This window comes from Cannabis sativa, chromosome 2, assembly GCF_029168945.1.
Source record: "Cannabis sativa cultivar Pink pepper isolate KNU-18-1 chromosome 2, ASM2916894v1, whole genome shotgun sequence".
In the NCBI taxonomy this organism is placed as follows: domain Eukaryota; kingdom Viridiplantae; phylum Streptophyta; class Magnoliopsida; order Rosales; family Cannabaceae; genus Cannabis; species Cannabis sativa.
In genome coordinates, this window is record NC_083602.1 from 19,181,139 (window position 1) to 19,207,941 (window position 26,803).

General features: G+C 34.4%; 2 protein-coding genes and 1 long non-coding RNA gene across 4 annotated transcripts; 1 reads left to right on the forward strand and 2 right to left on the reverse strand.

Annotated features, from left to right (window-relative positions):
- Positions 1–2,562: 2,562 nt before the first annotated feature.
- Positions 2,563–4,900, reverse strand: LOC115718489 (seipin-1). Its single transcript, XM_030647287.2, has 2 exons — positions 4,171–4,900; positions 2,563–3,360 (listed from the first exon to the last, which is right to left on the reverse strand). Exons 1-2 carry the CDS (start codon positions 4,846–4,848, stop codon positions 2,680–2,682), a joined length of 1,359 nt encoding a protein of 452 aa, XP_030503147.2. The 5' UTR covers positions 4,849–4,900; the 3' UTR covers positions 2,563–2,679.
- A 14,215-nt stretch (positions 4,901–19,115) lies between these two features.
- On the reverse strand, positions 19,116–22,238 carry LOC115720871 (uncharacterized). Of its 2 annotated transcripts, XR_009686168.1 has the most exons (5): positions 21,971–22,238; positions 21,472–21,699; positions 21,291–21,350; positions 20,155–21,198; positions 19,116–19,610 (listed from the first exon to the last, which is right to left on the reverse strand). It is a non-coding gene; the product is annotated as an uncharacterized LOC115720871 (long non-coding RNA). The 2 variants fall into 2 exon arrangements; XR_009686167.1 differs by having other exon boundaries at positions 21,472–22,238.
- On the forward strand, positions 19,279–26,078 carry LOC115720869 (probable WRKY transcription factor 33). The gene is made up of 5 exons (XM_061110242.1): positions 19,279–19,617; positions 19,699–19,755; positions 22,245–22,924; positions 23,289–23,453; positions 23,574–26,078. The coding sequence occupies exons 1-5, from the start codon at positions 19,279–19,281 to the stop codon at positions 24,238–24,240; spliced, it is 1,908 nt and encodes a 635-aa protein (XP_060966225.1). The 3' UTR covers positions 24,241–26,078.
- Positions 26,079–26,803: the final 725 nt, after the last annotated feature.

The following is a 26,803-nucleotide window of genomic DNA, read 5'->3' on the forward strand; positions in this document are numbered from 1 at the left end:
ATGCAACATTAAATGTTATTTCTGATCTTTATTAATAAGTAAATCTGATTATATTGAAATGAGTTTTATTTAGGGCATAAAACCCAACAACAACTGCCCCATCTTCGCAGATGAAAACTCCATCAATTTTCGCTCCGATAACAACCCTCTCAACTCCCACAGTTTATGCACCAAGTATTTTTGCATAGCTAGCTACACAGGCTAATTTTTCCAGGTTTGGAGTGGTATAAACTGAATACAGTGTTGCTCCCGGACAAACGAACCAAAAAGTAGAAGCTCTAGAGTCCAATGTAAGCCAATCTCAAAGCAAAAGAGGTTCCAAGGGTCCAAGCCGAAGTGATTCTACAAAGAAAGGGAAGACTCAAGAATCAAGATACTCCGAGTACACCAACCATGTCGATACTCGTGAAAATTTTTATAAGGAAACTTGTAACATGGCCCATTACAAGAAGCCTCCACCAATGTACAAGGGTGGAAGATAGAAAAGAGACCTATAGAAGAGGTGCAAATACCATGGTGATATCGGGCATACCACTAATGAATGTGATTGTCTAAGGGATGAGATCAAAGATTGGTGTAAAATGGACATCCATCCAATTGGGTAAGGATATCAGTCATTTGTCCTGGACAAAGGGTAGCACATGGCCAGCTTTTCATTCTAGGACAACATTAAGCAATTAATCCTCCTAAGGGAGTAGGTCATCCACAAGTTCCTTGAATTTAAGCTCCAAACCCACAGGCCCTCAAGGGGTACAGAATGCTCCAACAGAAAGACCTGCATTGCTCCCGGTCTTAGAAATCCATACCCTCCCGAAGCTACACCACCAACATTAGATGGCCATGTCGTAACCATTTTTGGAGGCTCACACATTGTCGGAAGCACCCAGAATGAACAAAAAAAACTGCTTAAATGAATTGGAATAAGATGAAACTTGCCACTTGGTACAATCACCTGCTCAACGCCCTTGGATTGTGAATCTTTCGATAACCTTTACGGAAGATAATGCCAAGCATGTGCATTTTTCTCACAACGACCCTTTGGTAATAGAAGCACATATTGCTAACAAAAGAGTTTCCAGAATTCTTGTAGACAATGGAAGCTCAGTCAATTTCATTTTCAAAGATGCTTTTAAAGCTATCAGTCTAGTGGAAACGAATCGATCACCTTGTCTAGTTCAATTACAATGCTTCAACAGAGACACCTTGATCCCAGTGGGAAAGATACAACTTGCAGTGAGAATAAACGTAGTGGTCTCTGGAAATAATGCGGTGTCCTCTTTCAAGTACATCACCTTTATGATAGTTGATTGTCCAACAACTTATATCATCAATCTAGAACAACTTTTTCTAGTCGACTTTGGGGCGGTAACATCCATCCGCGATCTATGTGTGAAATTCCCAAGTGATACTAGAAGTATTGGAACAATCAGAGGAAACCAAAAGAGTGTAAGAAGTTGCTACAATGTTTCAACTAAAACTGTCCTCATGGTCTAGGAAGGAAACATAACAGAAGCCAAAACATCTTCTCAGCCAGCACTAGGGGTGGTCCGAGAAGAGGATAAGCTAGATCCACAGATTGGCATGGAATGGATAATTGAAACTATAGAATAGGTAGAAAAGGTATGCATCAATGATGAAGATCCTACTAAAGTCATCAAGGTGGGAAAGAATCTACCTCTAGCTGTTAAAGAAAGGATTGTCTCCAAAGTCAAAGAAGAACAGTGATGTATTAGCTTGGAATCATTTTGAGATGGCCGAAATTAGTCCTCATGTGATCTGTCACGTACTGAACATAGATCCTAAGGCAGATCCACTCTGGCAAAAGTAAAGACCTCTAGATCCAGTGAAAGGGAAAGTAGTAAAAATAAAAGTAGAAAAGCTAACAAACATCGACTTCCTCTAATAAGCTCTATATCACATATGGCTAGCCAATCAGGTTTTGGTCCCAAAGCCTAGTGGAACATGGAGAATGTGTATAGATTTTATAGATTTAAATAAGGCTTGCCTTTAAGACCGATTTCTACTTTTGCGAATTGATCAGATGGTTGACGCAACTTCGAGTTACGAACTCCTAAGCTTCATGCATACATACTCTAATTACAATTAGATAAAAATGCATGTGGTTGACTAAAAGCACACAGAGCTTTTAGACTGGCATTTACTGATACAAGGTCATGCCCTTGGTCAATAAAATGTTCAAAAAAATAGTGGGGAAGAACATGAAAGTTTATGTTGATGTGCTGGTAAAGTCAAAAACTTGCAAGAGATATAATAAATAAATATATATATATATATATATATGTGAAAAATCTCCTAAATAAAATAAAAATAAAAATAAAAAATTTGAAACACACTTTTGTAGTTATAGAACACAATTCCCGCCCCCATAGCAAAAAGATTGTAGTACTAAGTTGAATTTGAAGGTTTGAATTTCAGCCCAATATCTGATGATAATGTGGCATATGATCAAGGTCCTCCAATCTGCATTGTAACTTCCTCATACGTGGAAAAAATTTACGAGGCAAAGAAGAAACAAAAAAGGAAAGTTACGATCAATACAAGTAGGAAAAGTAATTCAGTACATAAAAGTATTCTCGTTATTATGATATCTGTTAAAGAATTCCAAGCAATGTTTACAAAAACTTTGATACTAATAAACAGTTGAACCAATTAACCAAGTCATTCTTGATCTAAACACACTGATTCTGAGTCCCCTACATCTACATCACCAGCTGCACTACTTTCTTCTCTTGTTATAGTAAAGGATGAGGCAGAAGAGCCAACAGTTTCTGGCAAAGATAAAGCCTTTCTCTTGCTTCTGCCACGCCTCCATTTTCTCAGCATCTCTGAAACATCTTCTCCTTCATCACCACTCATCTGTGGATGATCCATAGCTGGTTCACCTGCCAATGCTCCTCTCTCACCAAGGTCGCCCGAGATTGCAGCCGAAAATGGGAAGAAGACTGATTTACAACAAGAAAACATAGCAATCAAAATAATAATGTAAGTGTACAGAGATGACCACACATAGAATGTCCATTTCCAACTTCGAACGAATTCTTTCGTCCATGGAAGCTTTGATTTCATGACAATTTCAGATTCATACAACTGTGGGAGAAAATGGGTTCCAGCTCTTGGACTCATTATTACTCTTATAGCTCCTGTTCTTGGATATCCCTCCTTGTATTTCAGTATTTCAATGGTTAGTTTCTGTGTTTCACCAGCTATTCCAAGTACTAGGGGTATGCTCATAATAAAAGTTCTTGCTAATCGGACTGGTAGGCTTCTGAAACGTAACATACAAGGCAGACTTGATTTTCCCATTACGTGACCATCGGTGGATAAAACCTCTCCACTCAACTGAAAAAATAATACATATTTAGCCTCTTTTATAAAGAGTAAATTAAAGATGCTGTATTTTGCAAAATTTAAATGTATTTCTTAAAAAAAACTGCTAAAAACCACTAGTAGTGCTTATCGCTATCTATCCAAAATCTCATATTGCGTCGAATTATCTGGCTCGCAAAATTTAATTTCAAAATAATTATGAATTATAGCTGGTCATTTACAAGGTGCCCATTGTGCTAAACATCAGGTGTCATAATGGTATAAAATAATAGCGGAAAAAAAACAGGCTGTTACAGAATTAGCTTAAAGGGTGTTATTTTGTACTATTTTCATATGAAAATTAAACTTTATTTTGTACCGAACAGATCCAAAACTTTTTTGATTTTGTCTCCGTATCTTCTACAATGCCCCTATCAAAGGAATGCACTCATGCACCTTAAGAAACTTTTAGTCCAATTTAATTTATAACTATTCAAGATATCGGTGTTCCAATCTAAAATAAGATAGTCACACTTTTTTAAGTGTTACATTTTTTCCAATTTCTTAAAATTTTGGCCTTCACAGTACACAAACAAATTCACAAATAGTTTCGGTACACAAATACACCAATATTTGAGATTTTTCTTTTGAATAATATTTTAGATATTTTACGATGTAATAACCAAGTTCAAAGAACTATATTCATAAAAAAAAAAATAAATAAATAAATAAAAAGTAAAAAGAAAAACTCATTACTCTTCGGTTGATAAAAGCATCATAATTCTTAATAAATGGTGCACAAACAAATTGAGAAATAGGAACACAAAACAAAACTGTGGATACCTGAAATACACCAACCTCCCTATTGAAACCAGATTCAGGCATCAGAAGTACAACAGAGACGGAGAATGTATGACCCATTGGAACACCCATAACTGGTTTCTTCTTCTGACCCATTTCAAACCCTTGCCAATTCCCGAACGAGAACATTGCTCTTGGGTGAGGTTCGGTAAAATCAAAATGCAACCTTTCTTTCAAAATCACAGGCTCTTCCACCCAAAATCGGACCAACCCAACACCCAAAACGACAGCAAAAATCATAACAAGAAGCAGAACCATGCAGACGTAGGCGGCCCCGACAATCCCAAACCCCAATCGCTTCAGCAATGCGATGGTCCCATGGGTGAGGACAGTTGGGGCTTTCTGAACCGCCGTCTCGATAGAGACAGTTGTCTTCTCTGCGCGGCGGTACGAGTCGGAGACAAGGGACATAAGGAAAATCACAGGTGAGAAGAGAAACGACAATGAGTTGTGGATCAACTCGGCTTGGAGAAGCACTAGCTTTGTGAACCAGTCTGGTTCGGGAATGGGTTTGTAATAGAAGTACTTCTTATCTTGTTCTTCCATTATGGTGGTTGTGGTTATGGCGGCTATGGTGGGTCGGTGGTGAATGACGTGACCATGATTTTTATCAGAAGAGAGAGAAGCAGAGGTCTCAAGCTCCAGGTGGGCATTGTGCATGGAAGAGAAGGGGAAGAACAAGACGTGGTACGAGAACAGAGTGAATAGATGACAAGTGTTACCGAAAGAGATAAGTGTCTCACGATTGTCGTTTACTTTGCTAGGAAAACAACGAAATCTTAGTGGGGTAATAAATAAATTAAGGAATATTTACGGGAAAATCGCTATTTTATGTTTTCAACACTTAATGAACCTATTATCTTTTACTTTTTACACTTTTCTCTAAAAAATTTAGCTAAGTATCACCGTGAACTATTGACATATATACAGAGAGTTTTAGATAAAAATGTTAAGAACAAAACAATAAGCCTTCAAAATTTTAATTCATGTATGAAAAAATAATTGTCAACCAAGCTATAGCTCAATTGTTCATGTCCTGGATAGCTTAGTGGCGTTTATGAGTTCCCTTGATTTGTTCGAAAATAATGCAACTGCTAATTTTGTTGTGTCTTTAATTTTGTATTTGTGAGGGGAGATTATTTCTTTTTTTAATAAAAGCGAATTTAGATTAAAACTAAAAAGGCTATTTTTTAAAATATGGAAAAAATTATTAAGGTTATGATAAATATGGCATAAAAGGTAAATGTCACTAAATATGACATTATCTAACCAATCAAACTAAAAATATAGTTTTTTTTTTTTTTAAAAAAAAAAAAAGTAAATAGCATTTTGGATCCTGTGTTTTACAAAAGTTACAGATTGGATCTTGTATTTTGTTAAATGACAAAATGGACCCTGTATTTTCTAAAATAGTAAAAATAGGACCCTGAGCTTAATTTTTGATAACTTTTTTTTAATACAACCAACTTGAAGACAATGCTTAATACGAACACATACAAAAAATGCAAACAGATTTGTCATATAGCACTTTTTAGATCGAATTATAATTAAACTTTATTTTGACAAAAAATCAATTCAGGGTCCTATTTGTACTATTTTAGAAAATACAGGGTCCATTTTGTCATTTAACAAAACACAGGGTCTAATTGGTAACTTTTGTAAAACAGAGGGTCCAAAATAATATTTACCCAAAAAAAAAAAACATATAAAACATTAAAAAAAATATGAATTTAAAATTCATAAAAAATAAAAACTTAATTAAATTACCATAAAAAATATTAAAATTCCCTTCATATTTATTTTTTTAAAAAAAATAAAAACAAATAAAACTATAGTGATCGCGCGAAGTTGTCACTCGTGCCGGAAAAGTCGCCGGAGTTTTTACTGTCGGCACCGAAAAAAGTCGTCGGAGTAGTCGCCGGTGCCGGAAAAGTCGTCAGAGTTTCTGCCGGCGCCGAAAAAGTCGTCAGAATTAGCATTGTCCTTGGAAAAATTACCCAAAAACTGGTTTCTTGATGAAGAAACCAGTTTCTTGAAAACCGATTTCTTTGTGATTTTTTCGGTGATTTTACCGGTGACAATGCCAAGTCCGACGACTATTCTGGAGTTTGATGTCGGTGCCGGAAAAATCGCCGGAGTTATTGCCGGCGTCAAAAAAGTCATCTGAATTGGTATTGTCGCCAGCAAAATCACTAGAAAAATCACCAAGAAATTGGTTTTTTCATCAAGAAACCGATTTCTTCACCAAAAATGTAGTTTCTTCATGAAGGAACTAATTTTGTTACACAACAACAATAAAGATTATGAAAACAAAATAAAAATGATATACACTGAAAATAATTGAAACTAGTTTCATCAATCAACCAAATAGAGAAAAAAAATACAAAAAAAAATTACCAAGAAACTGGTTTCTTCATTAAGAAATTGGTTTCTTGATGAAGAAAAAAAATCAGTTTCTTGGTGATTTTTTCGATAATTTTTTCGGCGACAATGCCAATTCTGACGAATTTCCCAGAGTTTACTGTCGGTACTGAAAAAGTCACCGGAGTAGCTGTCGGTGTATTAGTCTTCAAAGTTGCTACCAATGCCAGAAAAGTCGTCAGAATTGCCATTGTCGTCAGAGAAATCACTGGAAAAATCACCAAAAAACTGGTTTCTTCATCAAGAAACCAACAACCAGTTTCTTGGTAATTTTTCCGGCGACTATGCCAATCTGATGACTTTTTCGAAGTTTGCTGTCGGTGCCGGAAAAGTCGCCGGAGTAGCTGCTAGCATCAGAAAAGTCGTCAGAATTGGCATTGTCAACGGAAAAATACCAAGAAACCGGTTTCTTGGTGATTTTTTCAGTGATTTTTCCGGCGAAAAATGCCAATTCTAACGAATTTTCCTAAGGTGTCGGCAAAGAACTGCGGCGACTTTTCTGGCACCGACCGCTTTTCTAGTGACTTTTTCGGCACCGTCAGTAAACTCTGGTGAATTTTTCGGCATCAATAACAAATAAAACTTCCTAAACAAATAAAAACATTAAATATGAGATTTAAAAACCTATTACATATATATGGCATATCAAATACCATAAAAAGACCTAAAAACAAAAAAATACCATATAAATTGGTCAAACTTAAATGTGCCATATTTATCATAAAACTTTTAAAATCCCAGAGTATGTGTAATTTCCTCAAACTAAAAATTAGACTTCATGGTCATTACATAAAATATTATTTGGAATCTCGACAAGATCGACTATTCTAATTATATTCGTGACAAAAGTTTTAATCATATTATGTGATAGAAATAGAAATAAAATTACAGCTAATGAATAGAATTGAGAATTGTTTACATTGAATCACATAGTTATCGATGCTCCAATAGGAATAAATTCCCTTCAACGCATTGATAACATTCTCGGAGTCACTCTCAATCATCACAAAATAGTACTTCTTCGAGACCGCTGATTCCACAACTAACAGACAAGCCATCGCTTCTCCAATTAGAGGGTCGGAGAAGTTGAGCACTTTTGATGTTGCCCACAAAATTGTCTCCTTATTATCTCTAACCAAAGCCACCACGTACATCGAATCGAAGCCAATTTTCACATCGCATTTAATTTTGACCTAGTCATCTAGGTGAGGGGACCAAGCGGGAGACTCAGATGTCATCAGAGAAGTTAACAAACATGAACCATAATCTGCGTAGCACATATAAATAGAGTCAATATACTGTTTAGTATAACATATAGAATTATTATGCACCTTCTCATTATGAGCTTTCCAGATTGTGTCAACTACAATTGAAGCATATAGGAAAAGTTCTTGAACGTTCACACCTCTAGTCTTTAAACTCTAGAGAAATTAAACCTAATCTCACATTTGGGCTCCAGATTCCAGGATAGGGAAAACAACCCATGGGGATGATCTTCAAAGGTGAAAGATAAAGTTGCAATAGAGAAAAATGTGTTCCATCGTTTAATCACTCTCTCTACAAAAAGGACAGGAAACATCCTCAATATGCAACCTTTTAGCCAGAATGGAGCGAATAGGCAGAGCTTTAGAGAGAATGCTCCACCAAAGCACCTTGTGACGCTCCAAAATTCTTGAATTCCAAATTTTATTCCACATACTCGGAGCAAAACTGCAATGAGGAGCCTGATTCAAGGTCTGAACCAGGTAGGCCGACTTAGTAGAGAATAAACCATTTGACTCTTTAGTCCAAATCCACATGTCCGTACCTTGACCTCTAGGTTTACCTCCCTTGGTATCTTAGTTAAATTCCAGTCCCCATTTTCAGTTAGTAAGTCTGTTACTTTCTCCAAACCCTCCATCCAATTGCAATTCGGTTGAGGGTAGAAATCTTTGCCATGCATAATCCACGGATCCTCCCAGATATTAGTATCTTTCCCGTCTGAAATTATTTTATAGGCACCCGGTTTAATGATTACCTTAGTTTTTACCACATTTTTCCAGAACCAAGAGTCTGAGCTCTTGTAGGCACAATTCAAGAACGATCTTCCCTTCAGGTACTTAGCACTTAGGACCTTATAACATAGTGACTGATCTCCAGTAAGAAGAGCCAAGTCCCATTTTCCAGAAGTGCACGTTTCATTTCCTGAGTTTTCCTGAAGCCAAGACCACCTCTAGACTTTGGCAAACAAATATGATCCCAAGCCTTCAAGTAGATACCCTTGTTTCCCCACTCACAACCCCACCAAAAATCCCTAACCATACCATCAATTTTAGAAGCAACCTATTAGATAGCTTCGTTGTTTACATTGCGTAAAATGGTAAGGAGAGGCCTACTGATTTGATCGGAAGTAGCTAGACCTGCTTTAGAGAGAAATTTCAACTTCCACCCATGAGGCTTGGAGACTAGGTTATCAAGAATGAAATTAAAGTTTGGATCTTTATTTCAACTATGAAACAGTGGGAGCCCCCTATAATTAATATTTCTAGCGGCAATGTTAAGGCCAAGTTCTTTCTTGATATTATGTTTCATCCCCTCGCTGGTATTCTTGCTGAAGAAAATAGAAATTTTCAATTTATTTATACGTTGTCCCGACTAGTCACATAATTTTTCCAAACACCTCTAAATACCCTTAGCCTCCTCCAACGTGGCCCTACCCACAAGAATAAGATCATTCGCGAAGAATAGATGGGAAATTCGAGTACCATTCCTACTCCACTTGATTCCTTTAATGGTTCTATTGTCTAGTTCCCTTTCAAGAATACGCGATAGAATCTCGGCCGCCCATATGAACAGATAAAGGGATAGAGAATCTCCATGCCTTAAATCGCATTTGGGGGTAAGCCTATTAATCTGATATCCATTCAGGCATAGATTAAACGAGGTTGTGGATATACATTGCCTTACCCTATTATATGTATATTATCAGATCTGGCAACAGATTCAGTAGCTGACCTCTCCCACATGTATCGTGTCTGCAAATTGGAACAAAAGTCAATTCGAACACCATCCTCTATTTCAGAGGCTAACATATTTCGCTTCATTTTCAGTTGATCCCGAACAAAGATATTATTATAAAGGAAGAAGATTCAAATTAACAAATGTGTGATACAATAAAACTAAAAACTACGAAACTGGTTTCGCATTGCTTCTTTTTATTTTTATTTTAAAACTTGTGTTTTCTTCAACAAGAACACAAAACAGTACTTATTTAAATTTAATAGATTAAGAAAAATAATACTAAAAAAAGTTTTAATAAAAAATTATTATTATATATAAATATTGTCCGAGTTTCCAATAGATGACAAGATAAATTAATTGGAAAGAAAAAGTGATGAAACTGTAGAATATAACTTATTTCCAAAATTTACACTTTTTTCCAACTTTATCTTAAAAAATGGCCTACTCAAAACAATTTTAAACAGGGAGTTTTTCGGTTGGTTTAGTTTTGATATAGCATACTTTTTTTTTTGAGAGAAAAGCTATTATTATTAATGAACAAATTCATTTACAAGAATAGCTTCAATGGGGCTAGGACAAACAGCCCTCCAAACAATATCAGAATCCACCCTTAAGGCATATCTAGCTAGACCATGAGCAGCAAAGTTAGCGCTTCGTGGAGCATAACTAATAGAGATACCGGGGAAAGAGGACATCTGACAAATAATATCATTAATTAAGTCATTGAATCGCCCATAATGTTGCTGAGGAGTATTAACATGCTGAGAGACTATGAGTGCATCAGTTTCAATGAAGTGGATCTGGCAGCCAATGTGATGCAGCCAATTAAGGCAGTAGGAGATGGCTTTTGCTTCTATCTCTTTGACAGTGAAATTCCCTTTAATTGGCAAAGAAATTGCAGCAATGACATGACCATTGGAGTTGCGAACAATACCACCAATTCCCATCTGTTGATTGTCAACATCTAAAGCAAAGATCAACATTGAGTTTGTACAAACCGTGAGGGGGAGGCTGCCAAGGTTAATCTCTGAGTGAAGAGGTCCCCTGGGTTTGAGCAGTAGTAGTAGCTTGACGAAATTCATAAAGATAGGCCATTGCTTTGTCTAAAAGGACAGATTGTGGAAGACTATAGGATTGATGTAGTGTCTTATTCCGATCATACCAAATAAACCACATGAGAGTGAGGATAGTCTCCAATTGAGCATCATCATGGCGGGAGAAACATAGATGAAGAAAATCATTGCTGTTATTGTTAACCAAACCAGAAAAATCAATGGCAAAGGGAAGTTTATACCATAGGTTCTTCACAGCCCGACAGAGGAAGAAAGCATGGTTAATAGATTCATTGCTGTGAGCGCATCTTGAGCATTTGGGATCATCTATTATATGTCGATGGTGAAGGTTAGCAGCAAGGGGAAGTGCATTGTGGAGAGTACGCCAGGCAAAAATCTTGATCTTGCGGGGTAGTTTGAGCTTCCAAAACCTATTCCACCAGCTGGTTTGTGATTGAGAGTGTGAAGGAGATCGAGATTCTCGTAGGGAAGACGCCAGATGATACCACTCTTAACAGAGTATATGCCCGATGCTGAGTGATGCCATATGAGTTTATCTTCAGAAGCATATTGGCATAAAGGCAATTGCAATATACGGTCTATGTCAATGCTGAGAAAGTGTCTCTTGAGGGCAGTGATATTCCAAGTACGATCGGTGGTGATAAGATCAGAAACATGGAGATTGTTGTCAGGATTCATGAGATGCATCCGTTTAAAGTTGGTAATCCCCGGGAGCCAGGAGTCATTGATACGAACAGAAGTACCTGTGCCAATTTTCCAAATAAGACCGTCAAGAAGGAGCTCTTTACCCCAATGGATACTTCGCCATGTATAAGAGAGATTGTTGCCCAACTTGGCATGTAAAAAACCAGTACGGCTAAAATAACGGTGATGGAGAATTCGACAAAGAAGCGAATCAGGCTTATCAAGCAAGCGCCAAGCTTGTTTAGCAAGGAGAGCTTGATTGAAGTCAATAAAAGATTGGAATCCAAGGCCTCCCATTTGTTTACTTCGGCATAGGTAGTTCCATCTCTTCCAATGTATAGAATGACCATTTGCTTTGAAACCCCACCAAAAACGAGCCATCATGCTCTCAATACTGTTACAGAAAGATACAGGAAGCTTGAAACAACTCATAGCATAAGTAGGTATAGATTGGACCACAGCTTTTAGAAGAATTTCTTTCCCCCCAATGGAAAAGAGCTTTTCTTGCCAAGCCGTAAGAAGCTTCCAAATACGATTCTTGATTTCATTAAACGCTTCACTCTTATTGTGCCCAGTATAGGAGGGAAGACCCAAATATTGCTCATGACAAGACTAGATAGGCATTCCAAGGAGGAGACTAAATGCATTCTGATCTGCTGTGGAAGTGTTTGGAGAGAAAGACATAACTGACTTATCATAGTTGATGAGTTGGCCGGAAGCATTGCTATAAACATCCAACGTGTGTTTAACCACAGCAAGAGAACGAGCATCAGTACGACAAAATAGGAGGCTATCATTCGCAAAGAGGAGATGCGAGACTTTAGGAGCTTGTCTAGTAACACCGAGCCCCGTAAGCATACCTTGCTGTTCATGTAATTGCAGCAACCGAGAAAGTGCTTCTGAACAGACAAGAAAGAGATATGGGGAAAGTGGATCTCCCTGTGGAATACCACGTTGAGGCTGCAACTGTCCCGTAACATGACCATTAATAAGGAATGAAAAGCTTGTTGAAGAGATACATCGCATAATAAGCCCAACAAGACCGTGGCCAAACCCCATTTTCAATAGAACACGCTCTAAAAAATGCCATTCTACTCTGTCGAATGCTTTACTCATATCAAGTTTAAGGGCCGCATAGCTAACTCTACCCCTGGTTTTATTGCGTAGACAATGAAGCAATTCATAGGCAACCAACACATTATCAATAATTAACCGGTCAAAGATAAAGGCACTTTGGAAAATTGAAATGACTAAGTGCAAAACTGGCTTCATCCTGAGAACAATAGCCTTGGAAATGAGCTTGTAGATGACATTACAGAGACTGATGGGTCGATATTGCGTGACAGAGGTAGGATGCTTGACTTTCGGAATGAGAGTTATGAGAGTTTTGTTGATACATGAGGGATCCGAGCAATTATTTAATACATCCAAAACAGCAGTAGTGATATGAGGACCAATGGTACTCCAATGATTAGTAAAAAACATAACCGACATCCCGTCTGGCCCTGGACTTTTGTCATTTCCCATGCTATTTAAAGCAGCTAGTATCTCATCACTTGTAAAGGGTTGCTGAAGAATGAAATTCATTTCGGGTGTAATGGTTGTGGGAATAGTATCCAAAACAAGATCCATAGCAGTAGCATCAACACCAGCAGTGGCAAAGAGGTTAGCATAATAGTCCTGGAAACAGCCAGAAATACCTTGCAGATCAGTCACTAACTCTCCATTATTAGTCTGAAGGTTTTTGATGTGGTTATTGGCTTTTCTACCAGAAGCTCGGGAGTGAAAATACTTGGTATTAGCATCACCAGCTTTTAACCAATTAATACGAGAACGCTGGTGCCAATAAGTTTCCTCTTGCTCAAGAAGATCATCAAGGATTCGTTCGGATTGATGAAGATCATAGAAGAAAGCTTGACTAGAGAGATCAGATGCTCTGAGATCTGAGACTTTTTTCTGAGCATCAGATATTTTCCTCTTGATATTACCATATTTATTAATGTGCCATGATTGCAGATGTGAGGAAACAGTGTGAATATTCTGAACAACTTGGTGTAGAGAATTATGGTCAGAAATAGTCCAATGTCGATCAACAATTTCATTGCATTCAGGATCGTTGAGCCAAAGAGCTTCATAGCGAAAACGTGATCTGAATTTCTGGTTAAGAGGAGGGTCATTGCTGGTGTGGAATTCAGTTTTGAGTGCCCTGTGGTCTGAAGAATAATAGTCCAGGTGGTGAAGAGTTGTGGTATTGAAAACATTATGCCAAGAAGAGTTAACAAATCCATAATCAAGACATTCTTTAATGTGTAGAGAACCAGGAGCCCGATTAGTCCAAGTAAAGTCACACCCAGTATAATCCAAACGAGAGAGGTTACCATAATTCACTGCCTCATGGAAATTATCAATGAATGTAAGGTCTCTAGTGGCACCACCAACTTTGAGATCAGGGGAGAAAATTTCATTAAATTCCCCCATTACCAACCAAGGGTCAATAGGGGAAATATCAGCAAGTCTCTTGAGAACTCTCCAAGTATGAGGTCTTAGTTGTGTTTCGGGTGCACCATAAAAACCAGAAAAATAGAACTTGGGAATATTGTCACATTGAACATAGCAAGTAATATGATTCATTGAATAATTCAGCAAAGTTACATCAATATTATCTTTCCATAACAACATTAATCCACCCCCAAGACCCCTCCTAGGAACTTCAAAGCCATTGGGAAAATTCAAAGCAGCTCTAATCTTATTAATAGACCCAGTAGGTAACTTTGTCTCCATAAGAAACAATAAATGGGGGAGCCTGTTGAGAATTAAGCAGGCGCAGTTGACGGAATTTGCTCGGTTTCCCCAACCCCCGAGCATTCCAACTTATAGCAATCATGGCGAGTGGCGGGTGTTGCTCAATCAGCAGAATGTGTTGATAATTGGTCATTCACAAAGGCTGCAATGTCATCTGAAGCTTCAGAAGGCAAGACAGTTGAGGATTCAATAGTGTCCATCATGGTATACATAAGGTCTTGGTTGGAGGAACTTTCAGCAGTATTCTGTAGTCGACAGCGTTTGAGTATAGATCGCAAGGAATCTCCAGTATGGACAGCTTGGCGTTTGTAAGTATGAGTAGCAGTAGGAAGGTTATTGTCAGCTATGGTAGTGTTAGGAGGAGTTGATATTATGGGTGAGCCATGAGCAGAGTGTGTTGGCAAAGTTAATTTTGGCAAGATGTTGGGGGGATTAGATAGATGGGTGGGCAGTGGAATGTGGGTTTGTGTTGGTGATGAGTTGTGGTGGGATTTTTGTAATGTTTGATATTATGGGATTTTGATGGGAAGATGCTGGTATGGTGTTCGGGGGAGGTTGTAAGGCTTGTTGTATGGTGTTGCGGACAAAACGAGTTAGTAAAGGCCATGCCACATTGTTGGCTTTACTTCCTCGCAAAGGACGGCCAACACCAGGACGGGGGAGAGGGTCACCTTTCATCCAAACTCCATAAGGAAGAGAAGTATCACCACTATTGTCCTCTACCTCCAAAAATTGCAGACAACTCAGATAAGTATGTCCCAACCTTCCACATTTGTGACAAAAATCAGGTAGTGACTCATATTTGAAATCAACCCATAAACTATCATTCATGTTGATGAATTTGAGGAAGGTTCCACGGAGGAGGGGTTGGGTAGCATCCATATCAACTCTGACGCGCATAAAAGAGCCCCAACCCTCCATTAAAGATTCATCATCAACCTCCAGAAATTCACCCATATCAGACCCAATTTTATCAACCAAGACTTTGCTTTTGCTTAGAAATGGGAGACCATGAACCTGAACCCAAAGGAAAATGTGAGTAAAGTTGGATTCAATAGGAATTGTAAAATTAGAAATAGCAACAAAAATAATGGGCTGATTATTGAAATGCCAAGGTTGATGATAAAGAGTCCTCTGTGTATCGCCAGCACAGCCAAATTGAACCAGAAAATAGCCCCTTCGATTTGTTATGGTGACTTCAAAACGTTTGGACCAGAGATCAGACATTTGAAGAATGAAGGCACCTGTGTTGATTTTTTTGTGGGTTAGAACATAGGCAAAAACACTCCATTCAGAGATGGTAGGAATGGCAGAGTTGCTTGATTCTCCAATTTCATGAACAACTTTTTCTTTCTCAGTGAGTTGAATTTGGGAAGACATATCTTTGAGGATTCGCTCCATAGGTAGAAAGTTAGGGTATGAGTGATTTGTCAAGACTAAGAACCTGTATATATGGTGATTTTCCATCGTGGAGATACTGATGGAGAATTGGTAGGGGATGGAAATCATGGGGTCGGAGTGGAGGTTGAAGGTGGGATGGCAGTTTAATGGAGGTTACGCACGATCGGAGAAGAAGGAGAGACTGTTAATTGGATAAACACGATTAAGGAAGAAGAAAGAAAAAACCGCCACAGAGCAAACAGGGAGCGGACGCTCTTTTTGTACTTATGATATATTGAATACACTTGATATAGCATACTTTTACTAACCAAAATAATTGTAACTCAACTAAAAATTAGAAGAAGTTTAAAATTTTGTTCTATCTTCACTTTTTTTTTATAATTATTAGTGTTAATTTCTAAATATTCAAATAATTATAAAAACTTTAACATAAGTATAATTGAATAAACATAAAATAATTAAATAAATATACATATAAAAAATAATAACTGTATAGATCCTAATAAAAATAACTGTCATCTTATACACCATAAAGAAAAAAACTACGTAAAATATCTCGTGTTCATTAATTATTATTATTAAATTCTATAATACATTTATTACGTAAAGGTATTAAATATTTAATTAACAAAAATTTGCGTTAATAGGTGTCCATTATGATTTTGAGTTATGGTTTCTAAAATAGACTATGAAATTTAATTTGATTCTTTTCGTTATAATTCAATCAATTTAATTAATTATAGATTTGTTTTATTTATTTTTGTTCTAGGTTTTATTTATTTATTTTAGTTATTAGTTTTAGATTTTAAAGGAAAATAAAAATTAAAAAGGCTGGGATTAACGTGTTTCAACAAATTTTAAATTTTGTTTTAGAATAAAAAGTAAAATTAATTTTAGGCTATTTTTTTATTATCTTTTATATATATTTATGTTTTTTTTGTATTAAATGTGCATGAGTAATGTTTATTATTTTTTAAAAAAATATAATAATTCATTCCACTCATCTAAAAAAATAATGTTATTATAATTTTTTATCCAATCTTCATATCTAAAAAAAAATATTTTAAATTTCTTTCAAACAATAAAATAAAAAAATTTGTCATATTGGTTTTTTTTTTTTTTCTTCTAAGAATTCTAGTAATATCTTTGTTTGGTAAATTAGTAAAAAAAAAGATAAATAATTTTTACTTCAGGATTTTCTAATAATAATAATAATAATAATAATAATAATAAATTTAAATAAATTAAACATAAATTTTATCCTAATTAGAATTTTTATAAACTAAATTTGATAATAATTTAGAAAATAAATAGTAAATGTTGGTTAATTAGTTGCACCTTTTGTTAAAAAATCATAAAAATCTGCAACTATTACCTCACTCTAACAAATCATAAATAACTCGATCCGATTTGACTCTCAACTTCCTCTACGACTCTACCATGTTTTGCACGCGCCTACTTGTTTAATATCATCCCCTAACTTCTATCCTATTTTTCCTTCAAAAAAACTTCTATCCTATTTACTATTTACTTAATAATTGCCAAAAAAAAATACTGTTAGTGCCTACTATTTTTTTTTTTCAGTGTTATATGGAGGTGTATTTAATTATCATGTCAAAATAAATTTTAAGCAATATTGTTAACCAATTGTGAAGTGCTACCTATTGGACACCAATAATATTCAATAATAATACTCATAAATAAAATTAGCAAAATAAATATTTTAGAGAGATATATATCTATTCTGTAACAGAATTTTTAGTTTAACGATACGGTTTCTACGTTAACTTAACAAAATATCTTATTAATTAACAGAATAATTTTTATTAATTTTATAATATTATTATATATATTTAAAAATAAAAATTATGTAAATATTTTATATAAAGAAATTTAAATTTAAATTTAAAATACGTATTAAAATAAAAAAAAATTATGTATAATTTATTTAAAGAAACTTAAATTTATAACTTTATTATTATTTATTTTATATTTTAAATTGAAATAGTTGTAATAAGAAATTGATTGTATGATAAACTGATTACACACTATGATGGCGTTTGGTAATACTTTTTTAATCAATTTTCTGTTTTTAAAAGTAGAAAAGTGAAATATTTTTAAAAAACATGTTCTATAAAACTGTTTTTACTTTTCAATTTTACAATTAGAAATCAAAATTTTAAAAACAAAAAAAATTACTTTTAATATTTTTTTAAACAGTTTTTTTTCTTAATGAATCTTTTAGATTACGAACAGACCCAGACCCAAATCCCCTCCTTACGGCCCTGGCGCTAAACCCGACTTTTGACTTGAACCTGAATCCGACCTCGGACCTAGACCCGACTTAAATAAAATCAAAAAATAAAAATAAAAATGAACTTTACAGAACACACTTTTGTTTTCTGTTTTTAAAATTGAAAAACAAAAGTGATTACAGAACGCATTTTTGTTTTTCAAAAATAAATTTTTTAAAAACAAAATTTTACTTTCATTTTGTGATTAAAAAATTAAAAAACAAAAGTGTTACCAAACGGCACCTATATTTTTCTAAAATTTGGAAATAAGTGCATTGCACGTAACATTTACCTAGTTAATTTTAAATTACGTACATAAGTATAATTAATTTTTTTTATTAAGTAATAAATATTTTTTTTAAATTTAAACACCATATATAAATATATTAATATAAAAAAACAGAAAAATAAAAAGAAAAACTATCATGGTATATTTACCTATCATAATAAAATTAGTGGAATAAATATAAATGAAAATATATTTTAAAAATTCATTCGTGCGAATATATAGTACGTAAATACTCACCTCAAAATAAAAGATAATATTATATCTAATTTGAGATAATAATTATATTATATTTTTTTAATACATTTTAGTTGGTTTTGTTGGTTTCTTATAATATTACTTAATTTATTTATATTTCTATTTGATTACATAAAACATATAATTGATATATTAAAAAAATTAATTATTAATTTTAAGAATAATGTTGTAAAATTCAAATCCACGTACAAAATAAAAATGATTTTAAACAGATTTAATTAAAAAAAACCTAATATCCATTCATAGTTTTATTTAAGGTTTTTAAAATTTTTAATTAATAATAATAATAATAAATATTTTTACTTTTGATTTTAATTCATTGCACAAATTTTTTTTGGTCTTAATTTTGGAAATTAATGAAATTCAGTTTATTTTACTGTATTAGATATTTTATGTAATTAAAATGTGAAATTTTAAATATATTAGAATCAATTTTGTTGAAATTATATTTAGGGATGCAATTTGTACCAATCAGTGAAAAGCACGTATAAATGCTACTAAAGTGCTAATTTCTCCAACATAATTAATTTATCACTAACAAGAATTTAATTTTGTTAATTTTTTTGACTTATAATTTTTTTTTAAATTAAGATAATTTATTATAATTTAATGTAATAATTTACACGTATTCCTTAAAAAACAAAATTATAAGTACACCACAAGGCTAGGGTAACTATATATATACATGGAAAGAGTTACCATTACGCTGTGACTAGCAGAATAAAAGCTGAGCTCGTTCTTTCTATTCCATTTTTCTTCATGAAAAGAGGAATCTAAACTCTTTAAAACTCCATGAAAACACGAATCTAAACCACGCCCACCTTCAACACCATTGTCATTACATCATTCTACGAACAATAATTGATCGAGTATGCGTGGATACCTTTTGAGGAACAGAGGAGGAAGGAAATCGTTGTTAAAGTGGCTTACTTTAACATCGATGAAATTATATTTTCTCTTCATATTAACAGTATCAATGGGAAAAGTACCAAAGGTCTTCGCACACTCTTCTACAGACGGTCGGGAGATTCTGCTTCCGGACCCTCCCAACGATCATAATAGGGGTTGGAACACTGGCTGCAGAATGAGCGTCACCCTTTCTGAAAAAAGAGATTTTCATGTTTATAAAACTCAAATAAATGAGTCTTCTCCTTTGCCCTCTCCCTCATCAGCTCTGTTCGATTCATTGCTCAATTCATCATCCTGTCCGGTAATAAAAAAAAATGTTCACATTTCAATTACTGAATTAATTGATTAATTTATAGAGAGACTAATTTGTTAATTTCTCCAGTCTCCCACCACTGGAAGATTTGAGTCCTCCAATTCATTCGAAACTTTTGAAAATAAGGTTAGAGCTATATTCTTATTTATATATTCATATATTGCTTAGTCTTCATTTAATGATTTTCTTCTATTTGAGCTATTTTGCCCCAGCTGCCAGCCTTCCTTCCAAAAAAAATTCTTATCAATAATCTATCACAATAAAAAACTCTCTCATTAGAACTAGGTTTCAACATTAATATTTACCACTAAACTACAAATTATAAAAAAAGAAAAGCACATAATAAAATGATAAAATGAAAGACAAAATTAAATTTAAGAGGTAAATCCATGCCCAACTTTAACTTCTAACGATACAAAAAAATAATTAAGAATTTTATACACCAAAGTTTTCAAAATAAGTGTTTTAGAGTGAACAAAAGCCAATATTAATAAAACATATAAAGTAAATAGAGCAATGTTATACCTTGTATCATCTACCACATTTGTCTCCCTGCTCCATACTTTCTCAATCCAAACATCTGAAATCAGAACTCATACTACTACAACAGTGAAAAACAAAAGTGGCAGGACATTAGAAAGAAAGAATGAAAGGAATAATTAAAATAGTAAGTTCCCTTGATCATTAAGTAGCACAAGTGTATACTTAGTTGATTTTTCTTGCTATAAACTTGTACATATACTACTCATTCAATAAAACAAAATTCTTCAATGTTTATTTCTAATATGAACAAAATAATAAAAGACAAACCTTCATTTTGCAAACCTGAAAACACAATGAAAGTAGACATGATAGAAAATAGATTAGTGGAATGCAAAATAATTACATTCTTGCATCTTATAATTGACTTGAAGCATAGATGTGCCAATCTAAATGTACTTATCATAGCATTGAGCCTTAGAAGTTCTCTGGCAGTAGAACCTGGTCGTCAGCCCTTCTCATGATAAAGGCGATCTTTGGACCATAAATATTATCATACAAAGATGTTTAGAAGCAACTAATCACTGTAATTTTTCACATCCAATTAAAAGGAAAAATTAGAATCCATCTTATAGTACTGCTTAAGCCTCAAGGATACTACAACATCAAACAATATGAATTATCACCATTCAACACAAAAAGGAAGGAAAGAGTTTTATTATAATGCATATGCCATACTCTAATAAAATTGAATAGATGGTGTACAGAGTAGATGTCTATGGATCATCTCATACAGAATTAAGATGAAATTAATCTCTTACCGTACCTAATTAAGTTTTGTATAAGACCTCCATGGAGATGCTTGGGTGACATCTCAGCTATATATATATATATATTTATATATATATATATATATATATTGGGACCTGTTCATTTTTTCACATTACTAATCTTATTAAATTTGAATATATTTTATTCTTAAAAATTTATTAAAACAGTTAAGTGGTATTCAGAGAAGCTACCACATAAACAGAGAATTCCAATGTCATAGCATGTGAATAGTCTTCCCATGTCAAGAAACATTGCTCCCTGAATCAATTTTTTTTTTTCAAATCAGAAACTGACCTGAACAAATAATATTCAACAATTCAATTCTTAATGAATAGAGTATAAATTTATACCTTGGATAAGTAAACAGCTAACCATCTACTGATGCAAAAACCAGCTGATGTTCTCATTTCCTACATTAATAGCATATAAAAATTTATTAGTATATATTCATCAGAATGTCCAAAGATGCTTTCTAAACCTCATTCACCATTCAAACCCAACAAAATCACTTATTAAATTAAGAAACCAAACCTGATTGACTTCCTCACCACTTTCCAACTTATGCAAGGACCTTGTGCTCTGTTTTTTGGTCATAGAAAATTAGATGAGTATACTAAAGCATTTGAATCCCTAAAGCCCTTTACCAGTGGCACAAAACAAGAATATCACATACCAAATTCTCAAAATAATTAAAGAAATGAATTAAAAAAACCTATACATAGCGCAAATAGAATGTGAAAGAGATCGAAAGGACCAAACCTGAAAAGGTTGGGAAGAGAGAAATGTTAGTCATAGAGGCAAAATCTAACACTAACTTGAAATGAAAAATTGGATCAGAAAAACATATGAGCATACTTTGCATTGCATGCACGAATACAAAAATATACATATTGAAGTCACTGCCTTTCTCTTCTACCTTTTTGATTCAATATTTCGTTCTACCTCAAACGATATACCTAGAACAAATTTTATGAAATAAAATTAAGACATTCAAAAGATATACAAGAATATTAAAAGGAATGAATCTTACTAGGGTTCAGAAGCGAAAGCAAGTGTGAATTCACCCAAGGAAAACGAACAACATCGGAGAACAGAAGACGCCGGCGGAAGCAAACTAGGGTGAGATGTAGAGAGAGAAAGGTAAAAGGGGAAGACTATTGCAAAGTTATTAACAAATTAAAAAAAATGATTCTTGTAGTGTGATGTGCTCTCAAACAACCTAAATTTAAATTTCAATCCAAACATGTACATACAATACAAAAGTCATTTGTTATCCATTTTTTTTTTTTTTTGAATATTCTCAGTCTAATGATGCTTTTGAGAGCATTGAAGTGGAAGCTGTCACCAAAAACTCTATCGATTCATCAAATGTTATTAAAAATGATATGACAGAAGAATACACCACCACCTCATCAATATCAGAAAGAAACCAGGTCGACTATTACCCCTCAGTTGGGGTGAGAACTTCAGAAGATGGATATAATTGGAGAAAATATGGACAAAAACAGGTAAAGGGTAGTGAATATCCCAGGAGTTATTATAAATGTACACATCCAAATTGTCAGGTGAAGAAGAAAGTGGAAAGATCACATGATGGTCAAATAACAGAAATCATTTATAAGAGTAATCATAATCATGCAAAACCTCAGCCAAACCGTAGAGCAGGAGTTGGATCATCATCAGCAGCATTGTTTTTTGATGAAATGCTTGAACTAAGTGGAGGAACTGGGATTTCGGTTAAAGTTGAAGGTGGATCATCTTTGGATAGGAAGAACAATCATCATGATGGTACCAATGAAATTACAGGAACACCAAATGAACTTTCTAATGGTCCTTTATCAAGTATCCATGGAAAATCCATTGAATTGGGAGAAAATACTCCTGAGGTTTCAACTACAGTTTCTTCTAGTCATGATGATGAAAAGGGGAACATGTTGCTTAGGGGTGACGGACTTGATGATGAAGAACCTGAAGCAAAAAGAAGGTAGTATTAAGCTCACTAAAAGTGACTGCTTAACAAAATGTAGTATATGTGGGGAGCTTCTGTTTTTTTTTTTCTTTTTTCTTTTACAAATATTTTCATATTATTAGAACGAAAAGAAACACTATTAATATATTGGACAATAAATTTTTTTACGTTATAATTTTTTTAATATATTGGACAGCTATCTTTTTATTTTATAATTACTTTAATATAATTGTACAATTACTTTTGTTAAAACAGAGGAGATGAACAAAAGTTACTATTTTACCTAAGATATATGGAGTCTCCTTAGAGTTGGTAACTGTTTGGACTAACGTGGTATTGGTAAAAAATACCTACACATAATTGTATTTCTTCATCACAGGAAGAAATTGAACTGCTCATCAATTGAAACAACAACTTTGCCTTCAAGGGCTGTTCGAGAGCCAAAAATTGTTATCCAAATAGAAACTGATGCAGACATACTTGAAGATGGTTACCGGTGGCGTAAGTATGGTCAAAAAGTTGTTAAAGGAAATCCAAATCCAAGGTGTACTTCCTTTACAGGTTTTCAATGTACTTTTCTTTATATAAAAAAGAACTTAATTTTCTTTATACTTTATAGAGCCCAGTAAATTATTTTTATAAGAATATAGTTTCACTCCCACAGGAGCTACTACAAATGCACAAGTGCTGGATGTATAGTAAGGAAGCATGTGGAGAGAGCCTCAGGCGATCTAAAAGCTATTATTACAACATATGAGGGAAAACACAACCATGATGTGCCTGCTGCTAGAAACAGCAATAACCATATCAACTCAGCTGGACCTAATAATCCACAACCTATAACACAAACTCCTATCAATTCTCACCCAAGAAACACCAACATTCCAAAAGCTGAAACACAAATTCATGGTCTTACGCCTTTGTTTGACAGAAAACCAGAATTTTGTAACAATGATTTTTTGAGGCCAAATTTTCCTGGGAATTTCAGTACTAGTGATTTCAGATATGGACCTTCTTCCTTTTACCAAATGAACATTCCTTTACAAAATCCCATGACTTATGGACTAAATCCTAGCCGCCCTGCAACTGAACATGTTGTTGGTACTTCTGTTGGGTCTTTCTTGCCAGACTTTCCGGCGTCTTTTCCCATCAGTTTTCCAAATATTGGTTTTGACTACAACAGTGGAAAATCTGTTGTTGCTGCAACAGTTCATGAAAATGGCACAAGGTTTATTCAACCTAAACAAGAACGAAATGACGATGAAATCATTTATGATGCTAATACAACATCATCATCATCATCATACGACCGGATCGTTGGAAGATTTTAGTAGTTTTTTTTTTTTCTTTTTCTCCATCTCCAAGAAGTTTGTAAATGAGGCAAGGCAAATATATACGATTTCGGGTCAAGTCTACCGGTGAATTTCTAATTTCTTCTTGGAGCTTCAAAATTCACCAAATGGAACATGGGTGGTGGCGTTTGGATGGTAGCAATTTACTGTGTTCGGTTTCGTTTTCTGCTTACAAATTACATTAAAAATTGGTCGAAAAGCCTTTATTTTATGAGCTATTATTATATAGCAATTTTGGGCTCAACTCTACAATTTTACTTTGCGCTTTGGCAGACCAGGTTTTGTTTTACATGTGACATAAATAAAGATACATTTTTCTTTTGACATCTTGTTCTTCTCCCCTTAAACAGGTACATTTCTTTTTACATTTATTTATTCACTTGTTAAGGTTAATAGAGCGAATAAAAAAAAATACTTGTGGGAATTTTGTGTTTTTGGGTTAGTCAAGTCACTTTCTTGAATTTCAAGCAAAAAAGAAAATTCTTACAGATTTGGACAAGACAGGTGGAATATATTTCAGTTAAGGTATTTCGTTACTTACCTAAGTACTTTTTTGACAACTTGTAACTCTTTAACACACTCATGTTTTCATTAATACATTTTGAAGATCATTCATTCTCTAAAATTTCTCTCGTTCATTTATTTTATCAGGACTGTGAAGTGCCGTGATCATTGACAAGCTGCTGAAGGTCTTTAATGGAGGAAAACTTTCCTTAAGAGCTTGATGTCAAGCTCAATTCTTCGAACTTTCTTTCATGGCAGAAAAAGATTCTAGAAATTGTGCATCGTTACGAGCTTGAGAAGTACCTATTTGGTCCAAGCACAGCTACCCCCAAATAACCTTCTGAATAATGAAGATGAATTTCTTGGAAAATATCAACCAAAAATTCTTGAACTTGGAACAGGACAACCAGCTTCTGAATTTACTGTTATCCTCCATGACTGGAGAGCTGAAGCTCAAATGGCGGGTAATGAAAGTGCCAGAGATGTTTGGAATGCTCTGAAGTTTTGTTCGAATCACAAAATCAAGACCAGTGTTTACAAGAAAAGACAAAAATGGCATCATCTTCAGATATTGAGGGAAAAAACTCACTTGGGTTTGATGAAAAATCAGAAGCGGAAAGAAGGTAATATTTTCATTGTAGATAATTATATTCTGCATTGTTCCTCTCTCATTCACATGAAGAAATTGAACTGCTCAGTTGGGGCTAGAACTTCAGAAGATGGATACAATTGTAGAAAATATGGACAAAAACAGGTAAAGGGTAGTGAATATCAGAGGAGTTATTGTTAATGCACTCATCAAAACTGTGAAGAGAAGAGTGGAAGTATTATATGATGGTCAAATAAAAGAAACTACTTAAGAGAGTAATCATAATCATGCAAAACCGCTTCCAAACTGTATAGCAGGTCTTGGATCATCATCATCATCATCATCATCAGAAGCTGCTTTCATTTGACGAATAAATGCTTGATGTAAGTGGAGGAGGTATGATCCAAACAACAGCTTTGCCTTCAACGGCTGTTCGTGAGCCAAAAATTGTTATCCAAATTGAAACTGATTTAGACATACTTGATGGTGGTTACCGCTGGCGAAAGTATGGTAAAAAAGCTGTCAAAGGAAATACAAATCGAAGGTTTATTTCCTTTATAGGGTTTCATTAGTCATACTTCTATTGGGTCTTTCTTGCTGGACTTTCCAGCTTCTTTTCCCTCCAGTTTTCCAAATTTTGGTTTTGACTACAATAGTGAAAAATCTGTTATGCCTTATGGCTTATGGATCTACATTTGCAACTCAACAAAGCAGTACTTCTTTAGACTCTTCGAGGCAAGACTTTTCAGGTTCACTTCCCTTGACTAATTCTCACTTTTATGGACTAAATCCTAACACCATTATTTTCCCTTGAGTAATTCTCACTTGTATGGACTAAATCCTAACCCCATTATTGGCCCTCAACAAGACAGTATTGGTAAGTATGATCCTAACCGCGCTGAGACTCAACATGTTGTTGGTACTTCTGTTGGGTCTTTCTTGCCAGACTTTCCAGCTTCTTCTTCCTCCGATTTTTTAAATTTTTGTTTTGACTACAACCGTAGAAAATCTGTAAAAAGGACAAATATGGCATCAACTTCAAATATTGAGTGACACAAATCATTTGTGTTAGATGAAGATTGTGAAAAATCTTAAGCAGAAAGAAGGTATATTTTACTTAGAAGCAGAAAGAAAGCTGTATTTGCATGGTACATAATTATGTTCTGCTTTGTTTTTTCCTCTTTCACAGTAACAAATTGAACAACTCAACTGAAACAACAGCTTTGTCCTTGATGGCTGCTGGAGGATCAAATATACTTTTGCCAACTGAATATCCTAAAAGATAGTCATTGCTGGCGTAGGTGTGGTCAAACAATGCTTAGCAATGGAAATCCAAGGTACATACAGTGTTTGAAATGATCTTTTCTATTTCTACTCTTTTACAGGTTTAGTTCTGTTTTTCTCCCAAGTTGGGATGGTGATAGTATGCTTGAAATTCTAACTTTTCTT